Consider the following 25,150-nt stretch of genomic DNA (forward strand, 5'->3'; position numbering starts at 1 on the left):
TTCAAAACCTTTGCGCCTACCGAACAATCCTTAACCTAATACCGTCGCTATTTCAGATAACAAACAGTATAAATGCAAACGCCATACCATGCGATTTCCACATCTGCCCCCTGTTCAATAAAATAATCATACACTTACGTTCCTTAATGCAAGAAACTAGCTCCCACTCCTCGCCTATCCTTCTTCAAAGGCGAGAATGTTGCTCCACCGAATGCACCACGAACATTTCCCAGCGGTGCCTTGAGCCTACGCCCAGCCGCCATCTGGATCTTTGCTGGTCTGGGAGCTGGTTCCGCCTCCTCATCGTCGAACAGGGTCTTGTTGCCACCTCCAAGCATTTTCCGCTTCTTCTTGCGTGTATCTGCATCATCGTTTCCATCTCTTAACGACGCGGTAGCAGGGTTAGACTTCAGCAGTCCCGGCACCTTCTTTGGCTTCTCGATAGATTCAGTTTCCGGTTCGTCAGCCTCGTCAACTTCGGCTATCATCTCGACTCTACTAGAAGTCTTGGCTACCTTGGTCTTTCTCTTTGCCTGGACCGGCATGTTCTTTTTGGTTGTTGGCGCCTCGTCCAGGGCTTTCCTTGGTCTGCCCCGGGCCTTCTGTGCTTTTGGCTGCTCCTCTTCCTCGGCGACAGCATCATCTTCAGCTTGATGATCTAGCTCTGCAGTCTCCCCTATGGGCTCCATAGAAATAGAATCGCCAGCTTCTGGTCCAACATCTTCAAAGGCAAGAGGTCCCGAGGCGCCCGTAGACTTTCCAGTGGGTGAGTGAAGTTCGCTTAGCTCATCTGACATGTTCTCCGAGAGATTCTTGGTACGGTTCAAAAAGGGCGTGATTGAGAACGTCGATTTCTCTCCTACCAAGGCGCGCTCAGCGCCTCGTTTCTTGGAAGGCCGTCTCAGGGTTGCCTCATCTGGGCCTGGGGTTCCGATGCTGATGTCTTCCATGCTCAAGTCCTGGGCTCTCTTCCTTCCAATGGGATGTTCCTTCATCGTGACATTCTTCTTGCTTGACTTGTTAGTCGCCAGAGCCTTGCGAGCTTCCTCCAGTTCAGCGCGACAAGACGCGAGCTCAGCTCGTGCGTCCTTGAGGTCTCCCTGCGTCTTCTTCAGTTTGCTCCTTGTATCCTCCACGCGGCCTTCAAGCATGTCACATTCACCGCGGACTTCCCGTAGCTCTCTGGAGTGTTCTTTCTTAAGCTTCTCTAATTCCCTCTTCGCTTCGTCCAATTGTTCCTTCACTTGATCACTGTCATGATTCTTGGATTGCATGCGCTTTTTTGATCGCTGCTCATTTTCGAGTTCAACCTCGATCGAACTAAGCTGACGCTCGAGATCTTGCTTCTGGGCGACGACGACGCGATGGTTTTCGAGTTGCGCCTTGAGATGTTCAATCTCAGGCTGGATCTGGTCAAGCTTATGGCTGAGGGCGAGTTTCTCCTGCAAGACCTTGGTTGAGTCTTGTCTGAAGTCATTCAAAGAACTGATTTCGGTCTGGCTTTGTGTCAGGCGGACTTTCTGATGGCCGTGTTGTAGATTATACCCTACCTTGAGGCCTTCCAGCTCGTTGTCCTTTTTTCTAAGCTGCACTTCTTGGGCTTTCAGTTTCCCCTTCGCCTCGGCAAGCTCAGCATGCACATCTTTCCCCGTTTTCGTGATCTGCTTCACGAGAGCATCTCGTTGGACCAGCCGATCCTTGAGGGACGAATTTTCATCGCGAAGCGTCAAGAGTCGCAGCTTTAGGAGACGAGCTTCCTCATCACGGCCTGTGAGGTCAATCTGATGGACGTTGTCTTGGTGTCTCAACTCAAGGTCACTGATACGAGCCGCGCGCTGTGGTCTGTAGTCAGTGCTGCTGTTGGAAGTAGCTATTTCACGCGTGTATCTACCTCTGTGGACTTGGTCCTTTTCATGTTTGCCAATGTGATGCTGCTGACGAGACAGGTTTAATGCAGTAAAGAGAAACCGGTGCAACTTTTGACAGTGAGTATACTGAAGCCCTGGCAGATGCAGAGTCTAACAAAAAACTGACATGCAAGGCAAACCAAGTCGAAGTGGGAAGAATCGTTACGGAAGACAGCCGAAGCCAACCTAGGTGCACTACCTTAGTACTAAGGTAGATATGTTTTGGCGACTTGGTGTAAGCGTAAACATGTTGCTGCATCAAGATTAGCGCCCGTGCTATCGATAAGACAATCGCGTGACTGAAAATCGCTCATCTAATGACGCCGCGGTGGTCCACGCCAGCTCGAGACGGGAGCTTAGGTAAGGCGCTTTGCTCGATTGAGAGGCCACCTCAGCTTCACTGGCATTATAGCTACAGCTTCCACGAGCAAGGTGGTAGATATAGCTTCAACAGTTTCCTACTTCTTCACTTACGGGCCAACTGGCCCCCTTTTTTTTCTCCATTGAACAAAACCCACCTCTTTTTCTTGTCAAAATGCGTTTCCTACGCTCACTTCTCTCCCTTGCCGTTATTGCGACGGGCGTGGCAGCCGCCAAAAAGTCCTCCGCTGAGCGGTTCGATGAATTCCATGCCAAACAGAGCTCGACACCGCTCAAGCTGAAGGAATCGACTTATAAAACACTGACCTCTACACCAAGAGACTACAGCGTTGCTGTGCTCCTCACCGCTGCCGATGCCCGGTTTTCTTGCCAGCTCTGCCGCGAGTTCCAACCTGAATGGGACTTGCTGGGCAAGAGTTGGGCCAAGGGTGACAAGGCCGGCAACTCACGACTGATTTTTGGCACTCTGGACTTTGTTGATGGCAGAGAGATTTTTATGTCGGTACGTACTCTGCAAGATCGAAAGCTGTAATATCAATTTGGTTGCTGACGCTATTAATGAAGCTTGGCCTTCAAACTGCCCCTGTCCTCCTCTTATTCCAGCCCACCGTCGGTCCCCATGCTGCTCAAAAGCCAGAGCCACTGCGATACGACTTCAGTGCCGGGTGAGTAGTTTTGCCCACGACCCTTCTAGACGACTGACTAACAACCAATTTTCAGACCCCCAACTGCCGAAAAGGTTCACTCCTGGCTGGCTCGTCAGCTGCCCGACCGACCTCATCCTGCTGTCAAGCGACCTTTCAACTATGCGGGTTGGGCGATCACCATAACTATTGTCCTTGGAGTTGTTACTGCAGGTGTCGTGGCTTGGCCGTATGTCTCTCACATTCTGCAGAGCCGCAACCTCTGGGCAGCATTGTCCCTGATGACCATTCTCTTATTCACCAGCGGACACATGTTCAACCATATCCGCAAGGTTCCCTATGTTACTGGTGACGGACGTGGTGGAGTTAACTACATCGCGAGCGGTTTCCAGAACCAACTCGGCTTGGAAACACAAGTGGTGGCAGCAATTTGTATGTCTCGTCTACTCCCCCTTTACTCTGTTACATTTTCTGATTGTCTTTTCTAGACGGTGTCCTATCCTTTTGCGCGATCTCCCTCGCTATCAAGGTGCCACGAATTGCTGAAGCCAAGTCTCAACAAGTCGCAGTCATTGCTTTCGGTGGCGGCCTGTTCCTTGTCAACAGCTTCCTGTTGAGCGTTTTCCGTGTCAAGAACCCTGGCTATCCATTCTCTCTGCCGCCCTTCATGTGAAATCATAAGGTAGGATGAGAATGGATACAGCCGCTAAATGTTTTGAGAGAAGAGGACGCTGTGGACCAGCAGTCACTCAGGATCAGGAGCATCATCGTTTAGTGAGATAACTTATCTTACGACGAGTAGAAGGACAAAAGCATGTTGTATGATACTTCCCAAATAGATCTTGCTTAGAAACGGTGGATAAGGCGTCAGTGTCTTTTGTTCCTGATCAATGGCGCCCCTGGTTGCAGCTCTGATGTTAAGACATGGAAACCTTACAGCCAATGTTGCCTCTCGGTTGAAACAACAGAGGCCAGTGTCACTGTCACAACATCACGTCCCATGCCAACAATAGATGAAAGATCACTTAAACCATGAAAATGTTTTGAAAACTCGAGTTCTTTATTGGACAACAAAAGGATGAATCCCGGTAATTTCAGGGGCTGTCTATAACCATCAAATGCGTTATGCCCTCGTCAGATTTGTAGTCGCCCCCCTTCCTTTGCATCAATAAAGACCAAACGAGGAAGCCAACCATTTGACGCCCTACCAATGATCTACCTTCTTCCGCTCGCCTTCGTCACCACGCCTCTTTTTTAGGGTAGAGCAATTTATGCCCTCGACATGACACCCCAGGCACGGATGATGTTGTCAGTGTAGCCAGCGAACAGAGTCTGGCCATCAGCAGACCAAGCCAAGCTGACACACTCAGGCTCTCGGCTCTTCTTGCCGACAGCGGGGAACTCAGGCTTGAGCTCATCAACCTTGCTCTTCTTCTCAAGGTCGAAGATGATGATGCTGCTGGCAGTGGCAGCGCACAGCCAGTATCTGTTGGGGGAGAAGACAAGGGCGTGGATCTCGTCGTTGGCGTTGAGAGAGTAGAGGTGCTTGGACTCGTTAAGATCCCAGAGCATGGTGGTACCGTCCTTGCCACCGGAGGCGCACAGAGAACCGTCGGGGGAGATAGTGACAGTGTTGATGTAACCGGTGTGACCGATGTGGTCAGTCTGGAGCTTGCAGGTGGAGAGCTCCCAAACCTGGACAAATTGTCAGAATTAATCAAATCATTGCACATGAGGATATAAATGGAAAGGAGGGCTATGCAAAAGCTGGGATCAGGGCAATGGTGAATAGTGGTCTCATGGCCTGCGTGAACAGGCTCTGAAGTAGCAAATACTTGGGTTGCAAACATCATGTGGAAAGCGAAGTTATAGGATCTGTCTTGTTTACCGACCTTGACGAGCTTGTCCCAGCCGGCGGAGACAATGACAGGGTTCTGAGGGTTGGGGCTGAAGCGGACGCAAGAAGCCCACTCAGTGTGGCCCTTCTCGGTGATGGTGTACTTGCAGTCACCAAGAGTGTTCCAGAGCTTGATGGTTCGATCGCGAGAACCAGAGACGATCTGGCGGTTGTCGGCAGAGAAGCTGACGGAGAGGACATCGTTGGTGTGGCCGACGAATCGTCGAGTGGTAGTACCGCTGGCAAGCTCCCAGAGACGCAGAGTCTTGTCCCAAGAGGCAGACAGAGCGTAGGCACCGTCAGAGGAGATGACCTAGTTCCAACAATCAGCCGAATCCTAAATTACACCTGCCCGCCAAAATGCCATCGTGTGCGGCGGGGCACTGGAAGAACGTACACAGTCGGAGACGATGTGAGAGTGGCCGTGGAGAGATCGCTTGGGGTAGCCGTACTGGGTCTCATCGCGAGTGAGGTTCCAGATGATCAGGGTCTTGTCTCGGGAGGCAGACAGGAGCATGTTGGGGCTGGGGAAATGTTAGTTGAATGGCCTCGAAGCAAAAGCGTGACCAAGATTGTTCTCGACGTACTTCTCCATAGAGGTAGCCAGACTGGTCACCCAGCCATTCTGCATTTAATAGTCAGCCTTCAGTCCTTGTTCCCTCTTGGGTTATCTATCTCATCCCACGATGCCAACTGCAGACATCTTGATTTGTAGCGGGTCGTAGCCCGCGACAGTCGCGACGCAGCAGCCGGCACGGCAGCGACAGGAGCAAGGTATCATGGGGATCGACGTACGTGGCCCTCGAGAGTGCCCTTCAGGATCAATTGTTCGGCCATGTTTGCGGTGACGAGGCGATGCAGAGGATCAAGGTGCTTGAGGAAGAAAGAGAAATCAAAGGCTGCTCTGCAAAACCTAGGCCGAGTCGGAAGGGAAGGCGGTTGCGAATCGTACCTGCCCTTTTTTTTGTGTGGGTTAAAAATTAGACAAAGTTAGGGCCTTGGGCTCCGCTTCGACATTAGTGGGGTGCGAGAGGCACATGAGGTACGTACCAAGTTGCTCAGGCCGTGGAAGACACCTCAGGTTTCTGAATTTTCCACCTCAGTTAACAAGTGTGGCGTTATCCAAGCTCAGATGTGGCGTATGTGTGGCTGCCCTTGTGACCGTCATTAGAGAGTTAATACCCATAGGTAGATGCATTTCTAACAATGATTGACGACGAGGCAACCGAAGGTAACACAGCCTCCAACCTAGGTGCCCCTCCTCAGTTCATCTTTCGGGACTCGAATTAGTCGGCAGTTCAAGCCAGAGACTCTGAGGACCAACATACACACGCAGACCATGCAGTAACAATGGAGCTTAAAACACTATCACATTGTTGCTATCAGTCTAAGCATGTTTATAATATGCACAGAAAGGCTGAGATGAAAAGCTCGGAGCCCAGTGTTGACCTCGATTCGTTCTCGTTCGGTGTTGTTCTATATCCGCATTCGCTCCATTGCCTTTCTAACCTAAAATAATGCAGTAAGCCTAGTAACGCCTTATGCCCTCCCAGCCAGAGTCTTATATACGGGGTATCATGTAAGCCATTTCTCTCTGGACTTCTTTGGGTGTTCATGCCGACTTTTTTGCCAAGGCAGCTGAACGTTTACCAGCCTTGGGAACCTCCTTACGCGAGAACAACGCCTCGCTGTTGACGATCATGCTGTGGTCGGCGATCTCCATCTGATCGGTGTTCTCTCCTCTACCCTCAGTTGCCATAAATCTCTTCATCGTTGATTCCCATAGGCGAAATCGCTCTTTGCCATGTGGATCACGCTCAACTAAATTCTTGACCTCTTTCTGCTTGCGCATTTTGGATGCGCGGACTAGTCGTCTTAGAGCATCCTCACCCTGCTGGGCCGTCCTTGCGGCTTCCTCTCGTATTTTCTTCGAGTCTCGAATACTAGTATCCTCCTGAGGAGTGAACTTGTACGTGTGTTTGCTGGGAAAGTCGGGAAAGGAAGAAGGAACATAATCTTTCTCATCTTTGTCTGCTTGTCCACTGAGCTCTTCGCCCAGAAGGGGTAGGGTCGTGTATGCATCGAGGTCCTCGGGTAGTATATCGACATAACCGGGAAATAGTTGTGTTTTTGAGACAGGGGGCTTCAGGTGCGGTTTCAGCGAGGAGACGCTAACATTGTGCCGTCGTAGCGCATGCTCGAAGTCGGTCGGGATAGGATGCTCGCGGCGGGCAGCGAGTGCGAGGGTTTTGGCAGCTTCAATCATGCCCTCCAGATCTGGAGTTGGAGTGTATTAGTTATAGAAGGCCCATCAGGGAGCTGCAGCCAACAACTCACACGTCTCTACCATCCCTGTGAAGCTCTCCATTGCCTCGGGGCTTGCTCCCAGGAACCCATCGTGGTTGAGAACCATTGCGATCGAACGCTGAAGTCCCGTTCTAGCTTGATAATGCGGATTCGGTACTGAGGATTCAATCGAGCGAGACTCTTCATCCTCGATCTGCATCGTGACGCTTTCCAAGTCTTCAAAGCGAGGGCGTTTCGGGTTGGGCTGTTGGTCCTCGGCAGGCGATAGACTTCGTTTGGGCGTCATTGCGACGATGTTGTCAGATACAAGATCGCGACGCGTGTTGGCGCAAGAGTGGAAAAGGCCTTGTTAATTTCTCATGGAAAGGCTATATATTGTGACGCCTTTTTAAGTCGAGATCTTGTTGAGCTGTAGGTAATGGGAAGCTAGGAAGAGATCACTTGAGTCGTTAGTGATGAGGCCTGAATGCACCTTTGTGGTAGACTATTTGCGGGAGCTGGAGTAGGAGCAGTTCGAGGTCGGAAGCTTTCCTCGGTAGCGCGCCCGGAGAAGCTTCGGCTCATACCTATGCATGGATGCTTCTCCAAGTCCTCTGGAGAACCACCACCTAGCTACATACAACAAAGGATGGCAAGCTCTCACCATTATTCATGTATGCCGTTATTATCATTTATGGCATTCGACAGCCCACTGACTTCCAGCAATCTAGTCTAGCACTTGGGACATGTCAGGCGGCATTGTTCAACATAGGTACCTTATGGTGCATCGTGATAGCTCAACCTTTACGGGTCTTCCAGCGGGTTCCCACTAATGATCTTTGCGCTTCGAGTTGCTGACAGCCGTTATCGATATAATGTTGATTACCTTAGTGAAAACAAGTACGTCATGAATGAATATCCTAAATTCTCGCTCAATCAACCAGGAAAGGGCAACATTGTGGTGGAGGATCTCTTGTGCCGTGTGTGTGTGAAATTAATGGCGGCATTAATATAGTTCTAGACCACAAGATCGACGACCGTCGTTCAAGTGTCGCTGTGATTCCGAAACTCGCAAATACAACCCAACCCAGCGCATTGTGACCCATGCTAGCCATGATTTGCCATGCTGTCTCACAGCTTCTCACATGCAAGTCGCCAGGATTGTACAAGTATACATGCCAATCGGCTAATCAACTGAAAGCTGGCTAACGACTTTGACCGACACTTTGAAACAGGACTTTTATTAGAGAAGAATTGAGCCCTGCATTTTGAGGTTTGATGCCGTTGTTTGACCTGAACGAATTACAGGGGTCCTTCAGAAGTGACAGGCAGATCGATAAATCAACCACCATACTCCGTACGCAGGCCTTCACTTTATTACTCGCTCAGCTAATACGCTTGCTTCAGCGTCATAGCGTATCACGACAATCCCAATTTTGGTCATTTCCACAGATACCCAAGTACGCTACGGCGGCACATATTGGGGACTCTGACGGCAAAGAAATAGTAAGCTATACGGCACGTCTTTAGTCGGTTCGAGGCCCTTCGATCTTTTGTCCTCACCACCTCTCACCAACACACACCTTGAAATACAGTTGGTACCTGAAACAAATGCACGAGTCAGAAACGACACAAGCCTAGACCGAGCTGCCGATTCTCTTGTAGATGGATATATTTATCTATCTACCTTACCTTAATTATAATCACCAAGTAACACAAGACCATACGAGTCCTAAAAGGTACCTATTCAGATGCTCCTTACCCTGCACAATTATTCAATTCACTTGCCGCATGCATCACAAAGAGTTTGGCTTCAATAGGGCCCTAAAGCCCGCAATATCAAAGCCATCAATCCCACCCTTCCCATCTATCGCCATATCTTGCCTCAAATACCGAATGCTAGACTTTCGGGTGTGTCATTCCATTGTCCAACATGTTAACTCGTTTTGCCAGCGATACAGTCAGTTCCCTATTGTATTGCTCCCACCTTCAACATGTTTCCTTTCGACCAAGCTTCCCTGCCTCAAATAACAACTCGCAAAGCCCTCATTGGCGTGGATTTTCAGCATGACTTCATATCCAAGGATGGTGCTTTACCTGTCCACGAACCGGAGGACTTTGTGGACCAGACGATCAAGCTGGCCCAGGCATTTCGAGGAGTCGGTGACGTTGTGTGGGTTCAGTCACAATTTAGTGAGACCCGACCTGTGCTTGAAGAACAAATCCTTGTAAGCGACATGGCGCCCAAAACACCACGAGCTTCTAAGAGAGGTCGACCAAACATCCCTGTTCAACCAATCGACGACGATGGCCCGCCAGATGAAGAGGCCTTCCTGAGCCATGAGGATGCTACGTGTGTCAAGGCGGACACGCCTGGCTGCCGGATAGCTTCAGCCATAGAAGACTCATTGCCCAAAACAGACACAAGGTTGACCAAATCCCACTATTCAGCCTTCCAGTCAACCCATCTGTTGCGTATACTGCGTGCTAAGATGGTCATGGAACTCTTCATTTGTGGATCTCTCACCAACATTGGTGTATATGCCACAGCTCTTGATGCCGCAGGCCATGGAATGGCAATCACCATCGTCGACGACTGTTGTGGTTACCGATCAGAGTCCAGAAAGACTTCGGCAATAGCCTCTCTAATAGAACTGACTGGATGCGAAATTGCCTCGTATGACGAGGTCATGGAGGTGATACAACCCAAGTCCAAACCCCCCAAGTCAAGAAAGCCCCCATCTTCGTCCAAGGCCCAGGAACAACCCCAAGCTGCAAAGCCAGGCCTTTCAAAAGATGAGGGTCGCGAGAAGAGCACTACCCCGGATTTTGTCAAGGACATGACAAGTCTTCGACTGGCTTCAAATCCCCCAAGCCCCGCATCAACACCGACTCAGCCCCAGCCAAAGGCGTCGTCGACAAGTGCAGCTGAACACCGTGACTCAGAGGTCAGCCCGGAATCGAAGGCTAGAGAATCAAATGGCGTCAATCAGATCAAATCTACTGAGGCACCCAATGGCATACATGAGCTGAACAAGGCCAAGGATTCCCCTGTTAAAGCCGTTGTCGCAGATGCCATCAAAGCCGAACCAGATTCAGCATTATTGGATCATGCTTCTCAAGACCAAGGAGAAAGCACAAACAAAGATTCCCAGGATAATCCTACACAAAATTCAGACCAAGTCATCGCCCCATCGTCTCCAGCCGAGACAAGCCAGAAAGAAGAACAGACCATTGCGTCACCTCCAGCCCAACCCTCCAGCAAGCACGAAGTACAGAAAATGAAAGCACGACCAGACAAGACACAGGAAATACCTGAGATGAACGAACCAGCGGCTATACATGATGCCAACCTTCAACAGGAAGGCCTGTGCGAAGGAGATACCGACATCATTGAGAATGTTCTTCCTGAGCCATTACTCGAGGGCGTTTTCGATAAGTTGCGCGAGGAGGTTCAGTGGCAGCGAATGTCTCACCAGGGTGGACAAGTTCCACGACTTGTTGCAGTTCAAGGTGAGATTGGACCAGACGGGAGCATCCCAGTCTACCGTCATCCATCTGACGAATCTCCTCCACTGCTGTCGTTCTCTCCTACGGTACTGGCTATTAAATACGAGACCGAGAAACGGCTGGGCCATCCTCTGAACCATGTGCTGATCCAGTACTACCGAGATGGAAATGACTACATCTCCGAACACAGCGACAAGACTCTGGATATCGTCAAAGGATCTTATATCGCTAACGTGAGCCTCGGCGCTGAACGAACTATGACTTTCAGAACAAAGAGAAGGGATAAGGACCCTTCACAGGGGGATGTCACCTCTCCAACAACCTCGAAAAGGGTGATACAGCGTGCCAGACTCCCACACAATTCTCTATGCCGACTAGGCTTGAAGAGTAACATGAAGTGGCTGCATGCCATCCGTCAGGACAAGCGTTCAAAGAAGGAGAAATCCGCGGCCGAACTTGCATATGAAGGAGGGCGAATCTCTCTAACTTTCAGGCAGATAGGGACGTTCCTGAATGGCGAAGAGACTCTTATATGGGGCCAAGGCGCCAAGGCCAAGACCCCCGAGGATGCCCACGCCGTCATCAACGGACAGTCTACCGAGGCAATCGAGCTGCTGAAAGCTTTTGGGACAGAGAACCACTCAAGCGAATTCGATTGGGACGCACATTATGGGAAAGGGTTCGATGTACTGCATATGAGCAACGCACCTCGCCTCTTTACCTGTAGTGACCCAACTATCAATATGCGCATTGCTCTCATGTTGGCGGAGTTCAGCGTGAACTACGCAAAGGGAAGCATCACGACTGGATCCGCAGCAACAGACACTGAGAATCTATCAGTCAAATTCGTGGACAAGGACAAATCCATGGTTCAAGGTGATATGGCTGTCATGTTGTACATTGATGCCCGCTATGGGCTTGGGAGACCTGGCAGCACCCAACAAGCACCAAAGGACTTGGCCATTCGGCTCACTCGTTTCCAGCGAGCCCTGGCTTTTTTGGATATCTGGAAAAGCCTTCCGAAGGAAGCCAAGAGCGGCAAGCGAGACACGAAGTCTCTTAAACAAGAGCTTGAAGTTTGGGACGGGTTCCTCGCTGAAGATAATGGACCTAACATCGCTGGCGTGGAACTGTCTCTGCCGGATTTCGCATTCTGGCCAGTTTTGCACAACATGGTGGAAGAAACAGGAGCAGAGACTCTCCGGGATCAGAAAAGGCTGTGTGAATACTATAAGAGGGTTGGCGAGAGGCCCAGTTTCAAGAAGGTGCTTGGCCAGCAGTCGCAGCAACCGTCATAGGAGATTATCCCTGCTCGATGGTTACATTTTAGACAAGTGGTAAAATGGTGATCCTCATGATTAGGTAGTGCCTGGGTAATACCTTGTCCTTTGCGAACGGGGAAGCAAATTATTGATGCAAATGTGTATGGGATCATACGTGTATACCTATGTCTTGTTCATTGCAGTAACACGATCTTCTTATCTAAGTGATCAGTGAAGCGCAGCACAACAGTGGTGACCAAAAAACAGGATGAAAGCAAGGACAATACCTTTCCATGGCAACAGAGGACGTAGAGGAACCGTGGGAGACTTTCGGGCGTCGCAAAAAGACAAGGGGAGAAAAATGGGGGTAGAGAATTATACAATGTTTGGTATCTATTGTTCCAGAACCGTGAGGAAGATAATATACTCAACGAACCGACCCCTCGGTTGTCAACTTGGAGCACCCTCTGGAGATTATTCCGAGCTGCTCCATGGAAGAGGATATGTGCCAACCCAATCCTCAACCTCACTTCGTAGTTGGACAATTTCGGATTCCGTCTCACCATCACCGAGGTGATCTAGGAAAACCTTTATCTTGCCAGGGCTCTTTTCACCTTTCTCCTCTGCTGCTTTTCTAGCAGCTTTGTCGATGCGAGAAGTGATGGTGACGGCACGATCCACAACGTCAGCAACACGAACGAAATCATCCTCGTTAAAGCCACGGGTAGTCATGGCAGGAGTACCCATGCGAAGGCCACCAGGGACCAAAGCAGAACGATCCCCTGGGACCGTGTTTTTGTTGGCTGCCACACCTACCAACTCCAAGACGCGCTCAACTCGACCACCATCAATGCCCTGGGGTTTGAGATCAGCCAGGACCAGGTGGTTGTCTGTGCCTCCGCTGACAAGCTTGTATCCCAAGCCGCCTTTGCCCTTGGGCTCGCTCAGCCGCTTTGCGAAAGCCCTGGCGTTTTTCAGAACCTGGGACTGATATGCTTGAAATTCTGGAGTCTGGGCTTGCTTAAGAGCTACAGCAAGAGCGGTGATGGTGTGGTTATGCGGACCTCCTTGGTGACCGGGAAACACGGAGCTGTTGATAGGACCTTCGAGATCATAAAGAATATCTTCCTTCGTCTTGGGATTTTGTCTCCGTACGCCTTTCCTATAAAAGATCAGAGCACCTCGGGGACCCCTTAGGCTCTTGTGGCTTGTTGTGGTTACGATATCGGCGTAGGCGAAGGGACCAGGAATGACCTTTGCTGCAACAAGGCCAGAAATATGCGCGATGTCGGCTAGTAGGTAGGCGCTGATCTTGTCGCAGACCTCCCGCATGCGCTGATAGTCGATTAGCCGGCTATAAGCACTCGCACCAGCAACAATAATCTTTGGCCTATATATGCTTGCCATCTCCTCCAACTTGTTGTAGTCGATATATCCTGTAGTCTCGTCCAGTCGGTACGGCAAAGTTTCGAAGTACTTTGATATCGCTGAAATCTTCTTTGTGGGTGTTTGGTAACCATGAGATAGATGGCCGCCATGTGGTAGATCGAGACCCATTAACCGATCATGGGTGTTTAGCAAGGCAGAGTAGACATAGAGGTTCGCTGGAGCGCCAGAGAGAGCTGAGAGGCCATAGTCAGCATCACATGCGCCAATGTAAGTCGCTTGAGAGGAAAAGCTCCTAGCAACCAACCTTGAACATTGACACCCCATAACTTTGGGTCAAGTCCGAACGATTCAAGGGCACGCTGTTGACAAAGCCTTTCGGCCTGGTCGATGAATTCATTCCCACCGTAGTAACGGGCCCCTGGGTATCCCTCCGAGTATTTATCTACAGCATACGTCAGTCTCAAGGTCTGTCGTCGTTCGATCCTTGGCTCCTGAAGCTCACTCTGCATCACGCTACCAAGAGCATCGAGTACAGCCTGGGAGGTAAAGTTCTCGGAGGGAATCAGATTGATGAAATGCTTCTGGCGGTCTTTCTCCTACCCAAGCCGTCAGCACAGGGGAAGCAGATAGAAATAGAATGTGTAGCATCAATGCGACCAACCTTCTCAATGATGTCGAAGACAGCGGGGTCAGCTTTGCTCAGATGGGCTGAGAGGGCCTAGGTTGAGGAACAGGAACATTAGATGCTAAACTTGTTGAATCAACCCAATTGAAGGAGACACACCTGCTGCTGGTCCTCCAGAGCTATGGAAGATGCGGCACGAGTACATGTCGCGAATACAGCAGCTGGCCTTGCGATGTTACGCAGGACACGCGAGGTGCCTCTCACGCCAGCGAGAGACATAGCTTTGCTTGGCAGTCGATGGTAAGACACCGAGATCGAATGATGCGGGCGCTTATGGGAGGGAGAGACAAATTAAGAGCGAGTTCTATAAAAGAGCTTCACGAGGTGTGTTCGCTCAGGACGTCATTGACTGATACGACGGGACTCAATTAGTGCCGACGACGTAGGCGGAGGGTGGAGGGTGGAGGTGGAGGAAGTTCGGACAGGGCCGAGACTCGAATGATGAGTGACCCGTCTCATGGATCCATAGCAGCAGCGAGACTCAAAGACGCACACCAGCCCGTTGCATCAAGTATGATAGGTACTCTCCATCGCATAACCTAGGTCCCAGGGCAGCTATAATGCTTAGCCAAGATCCCTGTAACTCTTGGATTCAGCGCTCGTCTTCCAGAGCGAATAGAATATTAGTTGGTAGTTTCAGTGGGTTAAAAAAAAACTCACATTGAATGGGAATAGCCTCTGACCAACTACGGAGTACATTGAGCACACTACACTCCCTGTGGCATTTCTGGCTTTACATACCACAGCCACATGACAATCTTGTGGCTACAGTCAAAGTATAAAACAATTCAAACATACCACGTACTACTATGTAGCACATCTGTTTGCTTGGTTTCCTCATTCACCCGCATCCGTGAAGTTAGGTATGCATGATAGGACCGTTTGGACAGCAAATACATAGGTCCGTCTGGAGCTGGTGCAACCTCGCTACACTCATTGACATGGGGTAGCCTTCTTCTTTAAGGAGGATCGACCTAACTGAGCCTCCGCTTATTCCGTTTATTTCCACAATATCATCTGGCTGCCCTTGAAATAGTCAGGTCGTTGGCATTTTTAGGTACCTTGGGTTAGATATGCTGGCTTTGCCTGTCACTGTCCAACCAAGCGGAGGTTTGAATTCATAATTGTTCAAATGAGTATGGCAACTAGGTAGTGCAGGGAATATGCCAATCATACAGAAAGTCGGGACTTTTGATTGTGGCTCAGTTTTCGACAATTCACACTCGCTAATCGAGGCAATGACACATATGAGGCGTCACGAACAATGCTCTCCTGGTAAGCCAGACCGCGCACATTATTTTTTCAAAACGCTGGTGGTACTTAAGTCATGATGAGCGGAACAAGTGCTCACGAGAAGGTCGTAAATGGTGAAACATCCAAGCATCCGAGCATCATCGATTCCATTTTTTTCAATGCTACATGCCTGAACCCCCGCCGGTACAAGTGTAGAAACCAGAAGGGCATAAAAAGAGACCCAACCCGTAGACTCCGAATGCAGCCTCCTCTCAAGACCGAAATGTTGTCATTGTCCACCAGGTTTAATCTTACTCCTCGGCAAGGAGAGCATTTCGCTTCGCCACCGCACGCTCCTGCTTGCGCTCGCGGGCAGCCTTGTTCTTCGCACGCTTGGCATCCATCTCCTCCTGAAGGGCGGTCTCACGGGCCTTTTCAGCCTTAGCACGGTGAATCTATATCAAAAACTCTATGTCAGCTAATATCCCAAGCGGGGACCCCGAGGAAGGGGCATCATTGGTAAAACGTACGTGCTCAACGAGGGCACGCTTGTGCTTGAAAGCGTTACCCTTGCTGCTGTGGTACAGCTCGTGGTAAAGGTGCTTATCGATCTTGCCGCTGGCACGGTACTTGACCAAGAGACGGCGGAGGACTCGGAGGCGGCGCATCCAGAGGACCTGGCTAGGCATACGGGCATCGGCGGTACCCTTACGCTTACCATAGCCACGGTGTCGGCCCTCTCGTCGGGCGAGGTTCAGCTCGCGAGCGCGCGATCGTGAGTGCTGGGTAACGGGCTTTCGGATGATGAGGCCATCGGAGATGAGCTTTCGGATGGTCTGGCGAGAGTTGGCATTGGAGATCTCGCTCTGCTCGTTGGGGTCGAGCCAGATCTTGCGCTTGCCACAGCCGATGACCGCTGAGGCCAGGCGCTTCTGAGTTCGCAAATTGACCCTGTAGTTGAGGAAGAAATCATCAGTTAGCCACCAGTACCCTCTGATAATGTTGTCATGTCCCAAATTTTCCAATCCACCGGATCCGTGGCGACACCATCAAAAAGCATTGCAACCAGTTCATATACTGTTTCCAAAGCTCCTCCTGCATCGCCCCCTCGCTTGTGCTGATCGTCCGGATGCACTTACATCTTGATTGTCGTTGGGTGGTGATGGCCGGTCCTCGATGGATGTTGGATGATGAAGACTGGTGAGAGGGGTTGCGAGGCCAGAATTTCTCTGCTTGCAACTCCTTCTGTGGGTTCACGCTAACCCCAAAACGTCAAGCGAGGGCTGCACGTGACCCTCAGGGTCGAAATGGCAGGAGCCAGTTAGCGTATCAAATTGAAAGTTTGAAACTACCCAAGCATTTTAAAGGTGAATTAATTATTATCAATGAATCATGATTCTGAAATTAGATTTTGGGGTCTTATATTTTTTATTTTGATGTAATTGAGATGCACGCGAAGATGGTTAACCACTCGCACGCTTTACGCAGCTTTACACTGTTGTGGACACCAGGAGTGTATTACAATAGCTATGTATACCGAGTTTAGAACCGCAATTGTAGACTGAGATCAGGCTGGTGGTTACCTGGACTCCTTTCGCATGCGTGACCAAATCTTCATTGTCAGGGTAACAAGTAGATGCGATTTGTGGTGAAGTTACCAACTTTTCACCGAGTGCAACGGTATATTCAGCGGCATTCGTCCGGGACACATGCCCAGACAGCCTAAGATTGTATTTGCGATATGCTCTTTCATATTTTATGAGAAGGCATCGCTGCCCACATCAACTTTTCCCACACTCCAAATCTCCTTCTCATCCTCAGCTTCATCGTTGGACAGTCCCAATCCCCCCTGTCCACCCTCAGCCTCGCGCCTCTCGCGGGCTTGGGAGCCTAGCCTCATGGCGACACGTTTAAAATAGTCTCCCATGCTCCTCTTGGTGTTGGCTGGCAGATCTGCTCCTGGGCCCGCCATGAATTTATCGAAAATGCGGCTCTCCTCATCAGCCACATTGAAAAGCTCCACAAATGCCGCTTCAGCAGCGAGCTTGACGGGAATGACAGGGTCGCGAACACTGGCAAATATGGGTTGTGCTAGCAGGGCGATATGAGGTCGGACCATCTCCATATCGTTGCGACTGACAGTACGAACGACAACCAGTGCAAGTCTGCGTGAGTCGGTTGCATTGCCAGGTTGGATCACAGAGGCAAGGGCTTCAAAAATTCCCTTTGTAGTCTCAAATGTCTTGGGACAATCTGATAGCAGGTACTTACCAGTTGCCAGAATGCAATTGTCTGCCACAAATACCTAGACGGTTGTCAGTTTACCAATCATATTCGATCTGGGAACATAGATGTGGCTTACGTTCTTGTCGGTGACGCCCTGGCGAAGCAAATCGGGCAAGTCATCGGCCAAGGTGCTTTGAAGCAGCGCGTCTGGCGACTCCGCGAGGACCGAGTTCAGGGCAAGGACAGAGGAATGAGTGAAATGCGAGGTCGCCACGCGGTTCTTCAATAAACCATGAGCGGCTTCCTCAGGAACATTTTTTATGAGAGCCCCCAGCAGCTTGGCATTAGTGATGGTCATAGTCTCATCTCTCTCGTCCGTGTCCATGTCGATAAGTGACAAGACAGAAGCTCGTGATGCCTCACCCATATTCGCACCCGCCTTGCTGATAACTTCGTACAAGGCCTTGAGCATGGCCGTCTTGACACCGGGATCGGCCGTCTTCGACCCAGTGACTAGTTCAGCAATCAACGGATCGATACGGGGCGTATACTTGATCAAAGTACCCAGTGCCTTGGCAGCCCGTGTTCTCAAAGTCTCATTGGATGGGTCTGCAAGAGACTTGGCAAATGTACGTTGAAGCTGTGGAAGAAAAGGTTTAAGTGCCGCAGGCATCTTATCCAGGAGATTGTTGAGTGTCAGAAGAATTGCCGACTTGACTTCAGTGGCGCGCTCAGAAACGACACGGATCAGGGGGCCAGTAATCTGGGTAACGAATGGCTTCAGAGAGGCCTCGCTTGTTCTGTCGACGATATCTGAAATACCCAGAGCAGCTTGAACTCTTTGGTCTGCAGTACCATTCATCAAACCTTGCAGGAAGATTGGTAGAATGGCATTGATGCCCTTAGGTAGCTCGAACCCACGCAGGTTTGCTCCAGCGACACCGATACGCTGAAGAGTTTGTCGAGTGGAAACGACGAGCGACTCCATCTCCTCCTTTCGCAGCTTCTTTGTGAATGCGCTGAGAGCCACCCACGCAGCCTTGACGACATCGGCATCTCTGTCATCAAAGGAGTTAAGCAATGAACGGATGATATCCTGGTTGTATCTGGAATAATCCACACTGGCAGCGGCAAAAAAGTTGCCAAGGTGGCGAGCAGTAGCCGCTCGGCGTCGGTGATCCTCGTGTTTGAGAAGCTGTAGCAGAACGTTCATGACTGTATTGAGACCATCGTACTCGTCAATCGACTGAATGACGGTGTCGAAAGATGTCGCCAGCTCTTCCCGAAGGCCATCGTCGTCACAATTTATCTCGTTATCCATGAGCGAATTGATAATGTTGGGGAGGCGGCGGTTCATCGCAGGACCAGCAACCTTGGATAGAGATGCAAGAGCCTTGGCATCGAAGGCCGATATGGGCGGCGTCGTGAGGGTTGGAATGAGGTTTGGCAGGATAATATTCGAGCGCGTCGTCTCAGTAAGCAGGGTGAGAAGTGCCTGCAAAGCATTGTCTGCGTCGCTCTCGGAACGCAAGAGGTTAAGAAGGAAAGGAAGAACTTGGTCAACTGCTCGCTTGCCAAAGATTTGCTGAAGCGAATCAAATGCTTCAGCAGCGGCTTCTCGGACATTCTCATCAGAATCCGTCAGTGCGGTACGAACGACGGAAATCAGGGTCTTTTCGTGATCCTCAAGAGCCTCCGGTGACGCAGAAGAGATAAGCTCTCTCAAGGCAAAGCAAATACCCTGCTTAGCGTCAACATCTGTAGATGTCTGAAGGCCTTCTTCTAAAGTGGGAAGAAGACTGGAGAGAACACTGTCTCCAGCCTTTCGGATAAGTTCTCCTAGGGCATTGCTGGCAATGACCTTGTGTTCCATATTGGAACTTCCCAAGCGACGGATAAGAAGTTGTGTGAGGGTTGGCACAAGCTCCTTCAGGGTTCTCGGACTGTGAACAAGAACCTTCCAGACAGCAATAGCGGCCGAGCGAACCGCCCCAGCTGTATCGCAGCGGCACACGTAGAGTGCAGAAAGTATCTTATTCCGCTTCTCCTCCCCGAGTGTTTCCTTCAAAGAAGCTCCTGCTTCTTTGATGTTCTCGTCCTCCTCAATGTCCTCAGCCTCGGTTCCAGCCTTGATACCGGTAAGGTTGAAGAGAAGATCCCCTACAAGTTCGACAGAGCTAAGTCGGATTCTGTAGCTGTCGTCCGCAAGGCCGCGTTCAAGTTCTGGAAGGAGGAGATCGACAGCACGAGCAGCAAAATTCTTGACTAGCAGGCGACCTGCACGCAGTGCGGTTTCGCGAATCGATTCGACATCATCTGCAAGACCAGCCAGAATAGGTGGTACAATGCGGCCCAAGTAATTGGAGAAGCTGTTGCCAAAACAGACTGGAAGGAAAATAAAAAGCGACATAAAGCCTTCCCGAACAGCGGGCTTCGAGGATTCGACATTCTGAAGAATGGTGGGAAGAGTCTCCTCCAGCCTTGTCGTTCCCAACCCAGCGAGCACCTCGCTGAGAGCCTGAGCGGATCCCAATCGGTCACCAGCACCAGTATCTGACTTGAGAGTCTGCATCAGGCCAGGAATAAGGTCTGGAAGTGTGTCTTCTCCAAGCTTCTCGACCAAAGAACCCAACGCCCTGGAAGCCGTCGCTCGAGTGGTAGGCACAGGGTCGACAATGGCAATCTTGAGACCAGCCACAAGTACCGGTAAATGCATGACCACATCCTTCTTTTCGGTCAGATGAGCCAAGCTGCCGATTACCTGAGCTGCCTTGCGCTTGGTGTTGGAACGGTCACCCAAGCCACGCTGGAGAATGCGAGTGACCAATGCCAAAGATGGAGCATCGAGGTAATGAACAAACTGGACCTTGATGAGCGAGTCCAGGGCTTCATCTGTATACTTTGTAGGGTCACTTAGAGCCTTCAGAATAATGTCGACCAACGATTTAATTTCTGGATTGTTGATGACTTCTCCAAACCTCTTCAAGCTTCGGTTTGCGGCGGCCCTTACTTCCTTGTGGCTGTCGTTGAGCACACCCGTCAGAGGGGGAATGATATCTGGCAGACTGTTGGCGAGCTGCTGTGGATCGAGGTATGCCATTGCACCAAGAAGGTCACAAGCACCCTTCTTACTCCTCCACTGTTGCTCTTCAAGACCATCAAGCAGAGTTGGCATGATTCGCTTCACGCCGTAAGAGCTTAGCTTCGCAAAGCACGACTTGGCCGCTGCCAGACAAGCCTCACGAACGTTTGCGTTAGCATCACCGAAGCCCGTCAGCAGCTGGGGCACAATCTGGATCACATAAGGTTCAAAGACGCGTCCAAGCATAGTTGAAAGAAGTTCATATGCTAGCAAAGCGGCCTCACGCTGGTTTGCCTCCTTTTTGTTTTCCATTGCGTCAGTGAGAGTTGACAGCACTCGGTACTCTCTTAGTGCCGCGATGCCTCTGCCCATTACAAGGCCAGCCAGACCATAAGCCGAACCTCGCTGAACAGCATACTTTTTAGAAGTGAGGAGCTGCTCCATGATCTGACCAAAGTATTTGGAAGACTGGTCAGGGCAGGCCCGGATCAGTGGAGGCAGACATTCGGCAATGGCATATTGTACTGTTTCCGAGGGCGTACTTAGAGTTGCCACAAGGCGGTCGATAACGATAGGTATCTTGGGATCACCAGGGCTCAAATGGCGAGCTAAGGCACCATACATGATGATCACTGCCTCGTTAACACGGTCAGCAGCGTCGCTGTTTTTGTCTGGTTGTTCCAAGGTCTGTTCGAATTTTGACATGAGCTCATCAAGAATGCCCTTGCCGTGAATTTCGATGGCTGTTATCGAAGCATCTAGCATCTCACTTCTCACTGCATCGTTTTTATCTCCAAGAGGACCGGCATCGATGAGGAAGTCAAAGAAAGGATCCAGCTGATCAACCTTGAAAACTGGAGCAATCTCTTTGAAAGCTGTAGCAATACCTTGTCTTCCTTCCCAAGGATCGGACAGGTCCATCTTTTTTGGCATGCCAAACTCATCGAGCTGCTGAACTCGGGGCTTGGCAAGCTCGGCATAAGTGGCCTTGAGCTGGTCAAGCACCGCAGGTAAAGACTCATCATGTAAGCTAGCTGCTTCAGCCAGGGAGCGAGCAGCGGCACGGCGCAACTGTCCATCTTTGCTCTCGAGAAAAGGTAGCATCTGAAGTGGCACTTCCGGCGTCACTTCGAAGCCACTCTCCTCCCATATCTCCCGACCGAGATCTTGGTTTTCTTCCTCATCGTCATGAGCAGCGATCCAGATTTCATTGGAGTAGCCAAGCTCGCTCATATCAATTTCAGCGCTGATAGATTGCAGAACAGTTGATCTGACTCGCGTTTCAGGCACCAGTGCACCCTTTGCAAGAATAACCATCTCGTCACGGTCCATGTTTGGTGCGATGCAGCGGCACATATCGGCAAAACAGTCCCTCAGGAGCTTGTAATGCTGAGCATATGCCTGCATAGAAGTGATGAGAACCGAAAGAAGCTCGGCGCGAGGAACAGCCTCATCACTACAAACATCTGTATGGTATGAGAGGAACTCGATTGCCAATACTAGCTGAGCATCTGCATCATCGGGCGAATCACCAACTCCACCTTTACGGAGAAGCTCCAGCACGAGCGGCAACGCGTAGATGAGTGATACAGAGTCGAAAGGTCGCTGCTCGCTAGCAAACCGTAAACGGTACAAAACCCTTGTTACCAAATCTTCAACAGCTTCCTCTTGATAGTTCTCTGCCAGCGACACGCCGCGTAGCCTGAGGGCCGCGATGCCAACGAAAGGCCTCATCGAGCCCAGGCGCTCCGTAACCTTCTCTGCGCAAGTTATGTAAGCCAATGGAGCTGCATCACCAGTGATCATTGTAGCACCGGCGTCCATAATGCCAATCAAGAGTGAAACCGCAGTACCGAGCCATTGAGCGGCATCTGTTGGTGGACCAGTGGCAAGGCTTCGGATAATGCCAATGCCCCGTAAAAGTCTTGCCTCAATCTCAGTTATAGATTGCCTGATCAGGCTCTCTTTCTTGAGTTGAGCATTGACTTTTGCGTTCTCATCTGGGGTCAGCTTCTTCTGTTGGCCCTTCTTCTTCTCAAGCTGACTCCTAAGTTCTTCCTCCCATTTGAGAATGTCATAGTCCTTCTTATTTTTGTCCAAAACTTGCTGAGACTTCTTTGCAAGAACATCAACGAACACGGTACCCTCGGGGGTTCTAAAGATGGCTGCCTCGACAGGACCAATATCGTGGAGTTGCTCGGCGTTGAGATCCCGGCTAAGGGTCTCCAGCAGGCGTGGAATGATGGTTTCGGGAGCAACAAAAGCCAAGTCAGCAGCTGCGTTGTACGCAGCTTTCTTGATGGCGTCAACCTGTCGGTATTGGTTAGTGAGATTCCCGTACCTAGTGAACGTCATACAAACCTGGGAGAACGATGTTTGATTCTCTATTTCTGTCACAAGCTCATCTTGGTACTTCTTGACTAGATTGCCAGGGTCCAGTTCCATCCTGAGACACAGATCGATCCAGTTTGCCCTAGGAATCAGCTCTGGGCGCGCCAGAACAAGGAGATTATTTGCCTGTGTCTCGAGATCCTCTGTGCTGATGGTCTCCCCGGACTTTTCGATATCATTGGGGGTCAAACAGATAGCCTTCACAACCTGAATCAAGTTATGAGTTCCTGATGATGGTTCCTTATCAGGGGATCCAGAGTGCTTCAGATAATCCCAAAGGCCTGCGATAATGAAACCTGATACCAGTCTTGGACTACGAACGTACAGACTGGAAAGAGTCTTGGAGGTCTCCTGCTGAACAGTTGCCGGTATGCTCTGAGCGGTAACTAGGTGAATAATTGCTTCAGACCAAGCGAGGGCTACCTGACTATCAGCCTTCTTGTCAAGGCCTTGAAAGATAGACTTCAAGGCCCGTGAAAACCACTTAAGATCCTCGTCGGCTGAGACCTTAGAGTAGATCCGAGGACTGAGGAGGAAGGATGACTTGGGATCCAAAGATAGCGATTGCTTGGTAACCGATGCTTTTGCCAAGCTTAAATCGGCTGCAGAACCAGGAAGCACGCGATTAATATGTGTGCTTACAGCCGTCAGAATGTAGGCACCAACAATAAGGCCGCTCTGAGCAGCACTAGCTGCATTGGAGGTCACCTCTGTGAAAGTGGTAACGAGTCTTGGTATCACTGCGTCCACAAAACCAACCATTGCCGAAGACACTGGTTGCGCTTCGTTGAGGGTTTTCAAGATACCGCCGACACGGAGCAACCAGTACTTCCGAGAAGGAATTTTCTTGTCAGTAAGGCCCTTAGTAACGGATTCCAGCACGCTTTTGGAGACCTCGACATCGTTGGTCAATAAGAAAGAAATCGCTTTTGCCAAGGCTGAAGTCTCCGCGGCTAAAGCACTCTCGTTACCTTCTTTGGCAGCGATGACTGCAACTGCGTTTGCGACTTGCTCGGCACTTGCTTTTGAGAGAGGCGCCGTCTGGAGCATTTGCGCATGCAGTATACGGTGGTCAGGAGACGCAAGTTTGCCGGATTTCAGGGGTGCCGCAACCTCGTTGATCACTTTTTCCAATGAAGCAGTATCGCCAGACTTGTTGACCAGGGCGCTGAACGCATCTAAAGAGCCAGCACGAATAGCTGCATTGGTAGATTTTGCATTTGACAAAAGGGGCTTGAGCAGATTCTGCTCAAGGATCTTGGAAAGATCAAAATTCTCAGGGAGGCAACGAACAAGAGGCGTCACAACTCCACCAAGAATGACCTCGGGGGCGCGCAGAAGACCCTTCTCGAGAGCAGGGATTAGCTCTTTAGATATTTCTTCAAGTGTGGCAAACGAAGCGAAGAAGTCACCAAGGCCAAGCACTAGATGCTCTGGAACACTGGTTCGGGAGCCAATGATCTCTCTCGTAAAGAAATCGTAATATCTAGATTTGAGGGAATCGAGAACAGGTCGCAAGTGATCCTTCCTAGCAGACACGCCAGCGATGACCCCAAGCAAGACAGCATTCCTAGAGATCGACTGAGCCCCCTTTGCAGTCAGGACATCAACAGAAGCAGAGAGCCGTTTCTCGCTCAGTTCATTCGAAGAGAAGAGTTTCCGCAAACCCCTCCTTGTAACAATGATGGCGGAGTGATTGACTGACTTCCTGGAAACGGGCTGGTAGCACTTTTCCAGAGCATCCGCGTCTGCGAGGATGATATCGGTAGCAAATTCGTCCCACTGCGAGGCATTTAGATGCTGCATAAACAAACTGCACCATTCGACGAGAACGAAGGCATTGGTAGGAGCAATGCCAGGTTTCTGGCTTTCCTTGCGCAAGGCAATAATGAGCGGGGCGATGGTCTTGGAATCGGCACCAGAGGAAATAAGCGCAATCAGGCACTTCTGCACCGACAATCTGGACTGCCTATCTGCGTAAAAGGCATATGTTCCGAAAAGGAGCTGGAGGAGACGTGTGATTGAGGCGCTGTCAAGGGCTTCAGAGCTATGGTCAGCTGGTTGATAGAACGATGGAAGAGGACAAGGGCTTGCGCACATTTCTGGGCCAATTTGTCTTCGATTGTGCGCAACTGAATGATTCGAACAGCGGTCGAGGATGAGGACAGAGACTGTTTAACGGCGGCCATGTCAAGAGGGGCCGGAGCGCCAGAGTCGGAAGAGTCGCCCTTAGACATTCTGGAGTTCGGAAACGGAG

At 50.5% G+C, this 25,150-nt stretch overlaps 8 protein-coding genes across 8 annotated transcripts; 2 read left to right on the forward strand and 6 right to left on the reverse strand.

Annotated features, from left to right (window-relative positions):
* Nucleotides 1–143: 143 nt before the first annotated feature.
* On the reverse strand, nt 144–1,915 carry J7337_005504 (uncharacterized protein; the record flags this gene model as incomplete). The annotated part of the gene is made up of 2 exons (XM_044823180.1): nt 144–1,835; nt 1,892–1,915. The coding sequence occupies 2 exons, from the start codon at nt 1,913–1,915 to the stop codon at nt 144–146; spliced, it is 1,716 nt and encodes a 571-aa protein (XP_044681671.1).
* Nucleotides 1,916–2,442: 527 nt separating this feature from the next.
* On the forward strand, nt 2,443–3,605 carry J7337_005505 (uncharacterized protein; the record flags this gene model as incomplete). The annotated part of the gene is made up of 4 exons (XM_044823181.1): nt 2,443–2,790; nt 2,853–2,953; nt 3,009–3,364; nt 3,421–3,605. The coding sequence occupies 4 exons, from the start codon at nt 2,443–2,445 to the stop codon at nt 3,603–3,605; spliced, it is 990 nt and encodes a 329-aa protein (XP_044681672.1).
* Nucleotides 3,606–4,201: 596 nt separating this feature from the next.
* CPC2 (cross-pathway control WD-repeat protein cpc2) lies at nt 4,202–5,666 on the reverse strand (the record flags this gene model as incomplete). Its single annotated transcript, XM_044823182.1, has 5 exons — nt 4,202–4,627; nt 4,825–5,142; nt 5,227–5,353; nt 5,417–5,454; nt 5,625–5,666. The coding sequence occupies 5 exons, from the start codon at nt 5,664–5,666 to the stop codon at nt 4,202–4,204; spliced, it is 951 nt and encodes a 316-aa protein (XP_044681673.1).
* A 775-nt stretch (nt 5,667–6,441) lies between these two features.
* J7337_005507 (uncharacterized protein) lies at nt 6,442–7,422 on the reverse strand (the record flags this gene model as incomplete). Its single annotated transcript, XM_044823183.1, has 2 exons — nt 6,442–7,106; nt 7,167–7,422. The coding sequence occupies 2 exons, from the start codon at nt 7,420–7,422 to the stop codon at nt 6,442–6,444; spliced, it is 921 nt and encodes a 306-aa protein (XP_044681674.1).
* A 1,687-nt stretch (nt 7,423–9,109) lies between these two features.
* J7337_005508 (uncharacterized protein) lies at nt 9,110–11,923 on the forward strand (the record flags this gene model as incomplete). Its single annotated transcript, XM_044823184.1, has 1 exon — nt 9,110–11,923. The coding sequence occupies one exon, from the start codon at nt 9,110–9,112 to the stop codon at nt 11,921–11,923; it is 2,814 nt and encodes a 937-aa protein (XP_044681675.1).
* A 438-nt stretch (nt 11,924–12,361) lies between these two features.
* Nucleotides 12,362–14,180, reverse strand: CBS2_1 (Cytochrome B translational activator protein cbs2; the record flags this gene model as incomplete). Its single annotated transcript, XM_044823185.1, has 4 exons — nt 12,362–13,509; nt 13,581–13,872; nt 13,938–13,994; nt 14,061–14,180. The coding sequence occupies 4 exons, from the start codon at nt 14,178–14,180 to the stop codon at nt 12,362–12,364; spliced, it is 1,617 nt and encodes a 538-aa protein (XP_044681676.1).
* A 1,325-nt stretch (nt 14,181–15,505) lies between these two features.
* RPL19A (60S ribosomal protein L19A) lies at nt 15,506–16,812 on the reverse strand (the record flags this gene model as incomplete). Its single annotated transcript, XM_044823186.1, has 3 exons — nt 15,506–15,649; nt 15,725–16,187; nt 16,778–16,812. The coding sequence occupies 3 exons, from the start codon at nt 16,810–16,812 to the stop codon at nt 15,506–15,508; spliced, it is 642 nt and encodes a 213-aa protein (XP_044681677.1).
* Nucleotides 16,813–16,950: 138 nt separating this feature from the next.
* On the reverse strand, nt 16,951–25,130 carry J7337_005511 (uncharacterized protein; the record flags this gene model as incomplete). The annotated part of the gene is made up of 4 exons (XM_044823187.1): nt 16,951–17,499; nt 17,557–22,812; nt 22,864–24,932; nt 24,992–25,130. The coding sequence occupies 4 exons, from the start codon at nt 25,128–25,130 to the stop codon at nt 16,951–16,953; spliced, it is 8,013 nt and encodes a 2,670-aa protein (XP_044681678.1).
* Between the last annotated feature and the right edge of the window lie 20 nt (nt 25,131–25,150).

This window comes from Fusarium musae, chromosome 4, assembly GCF_019915245.1.
Source record: "Fusarium musae strain F31 chromosome 4, whole genome shotgun sequence".
NCBI lineage: Eukaryota > Fungi > Ascomycota > Sordariomycetes > Hypocreales > Nectriaceae > Fusarium > Fusarium musae.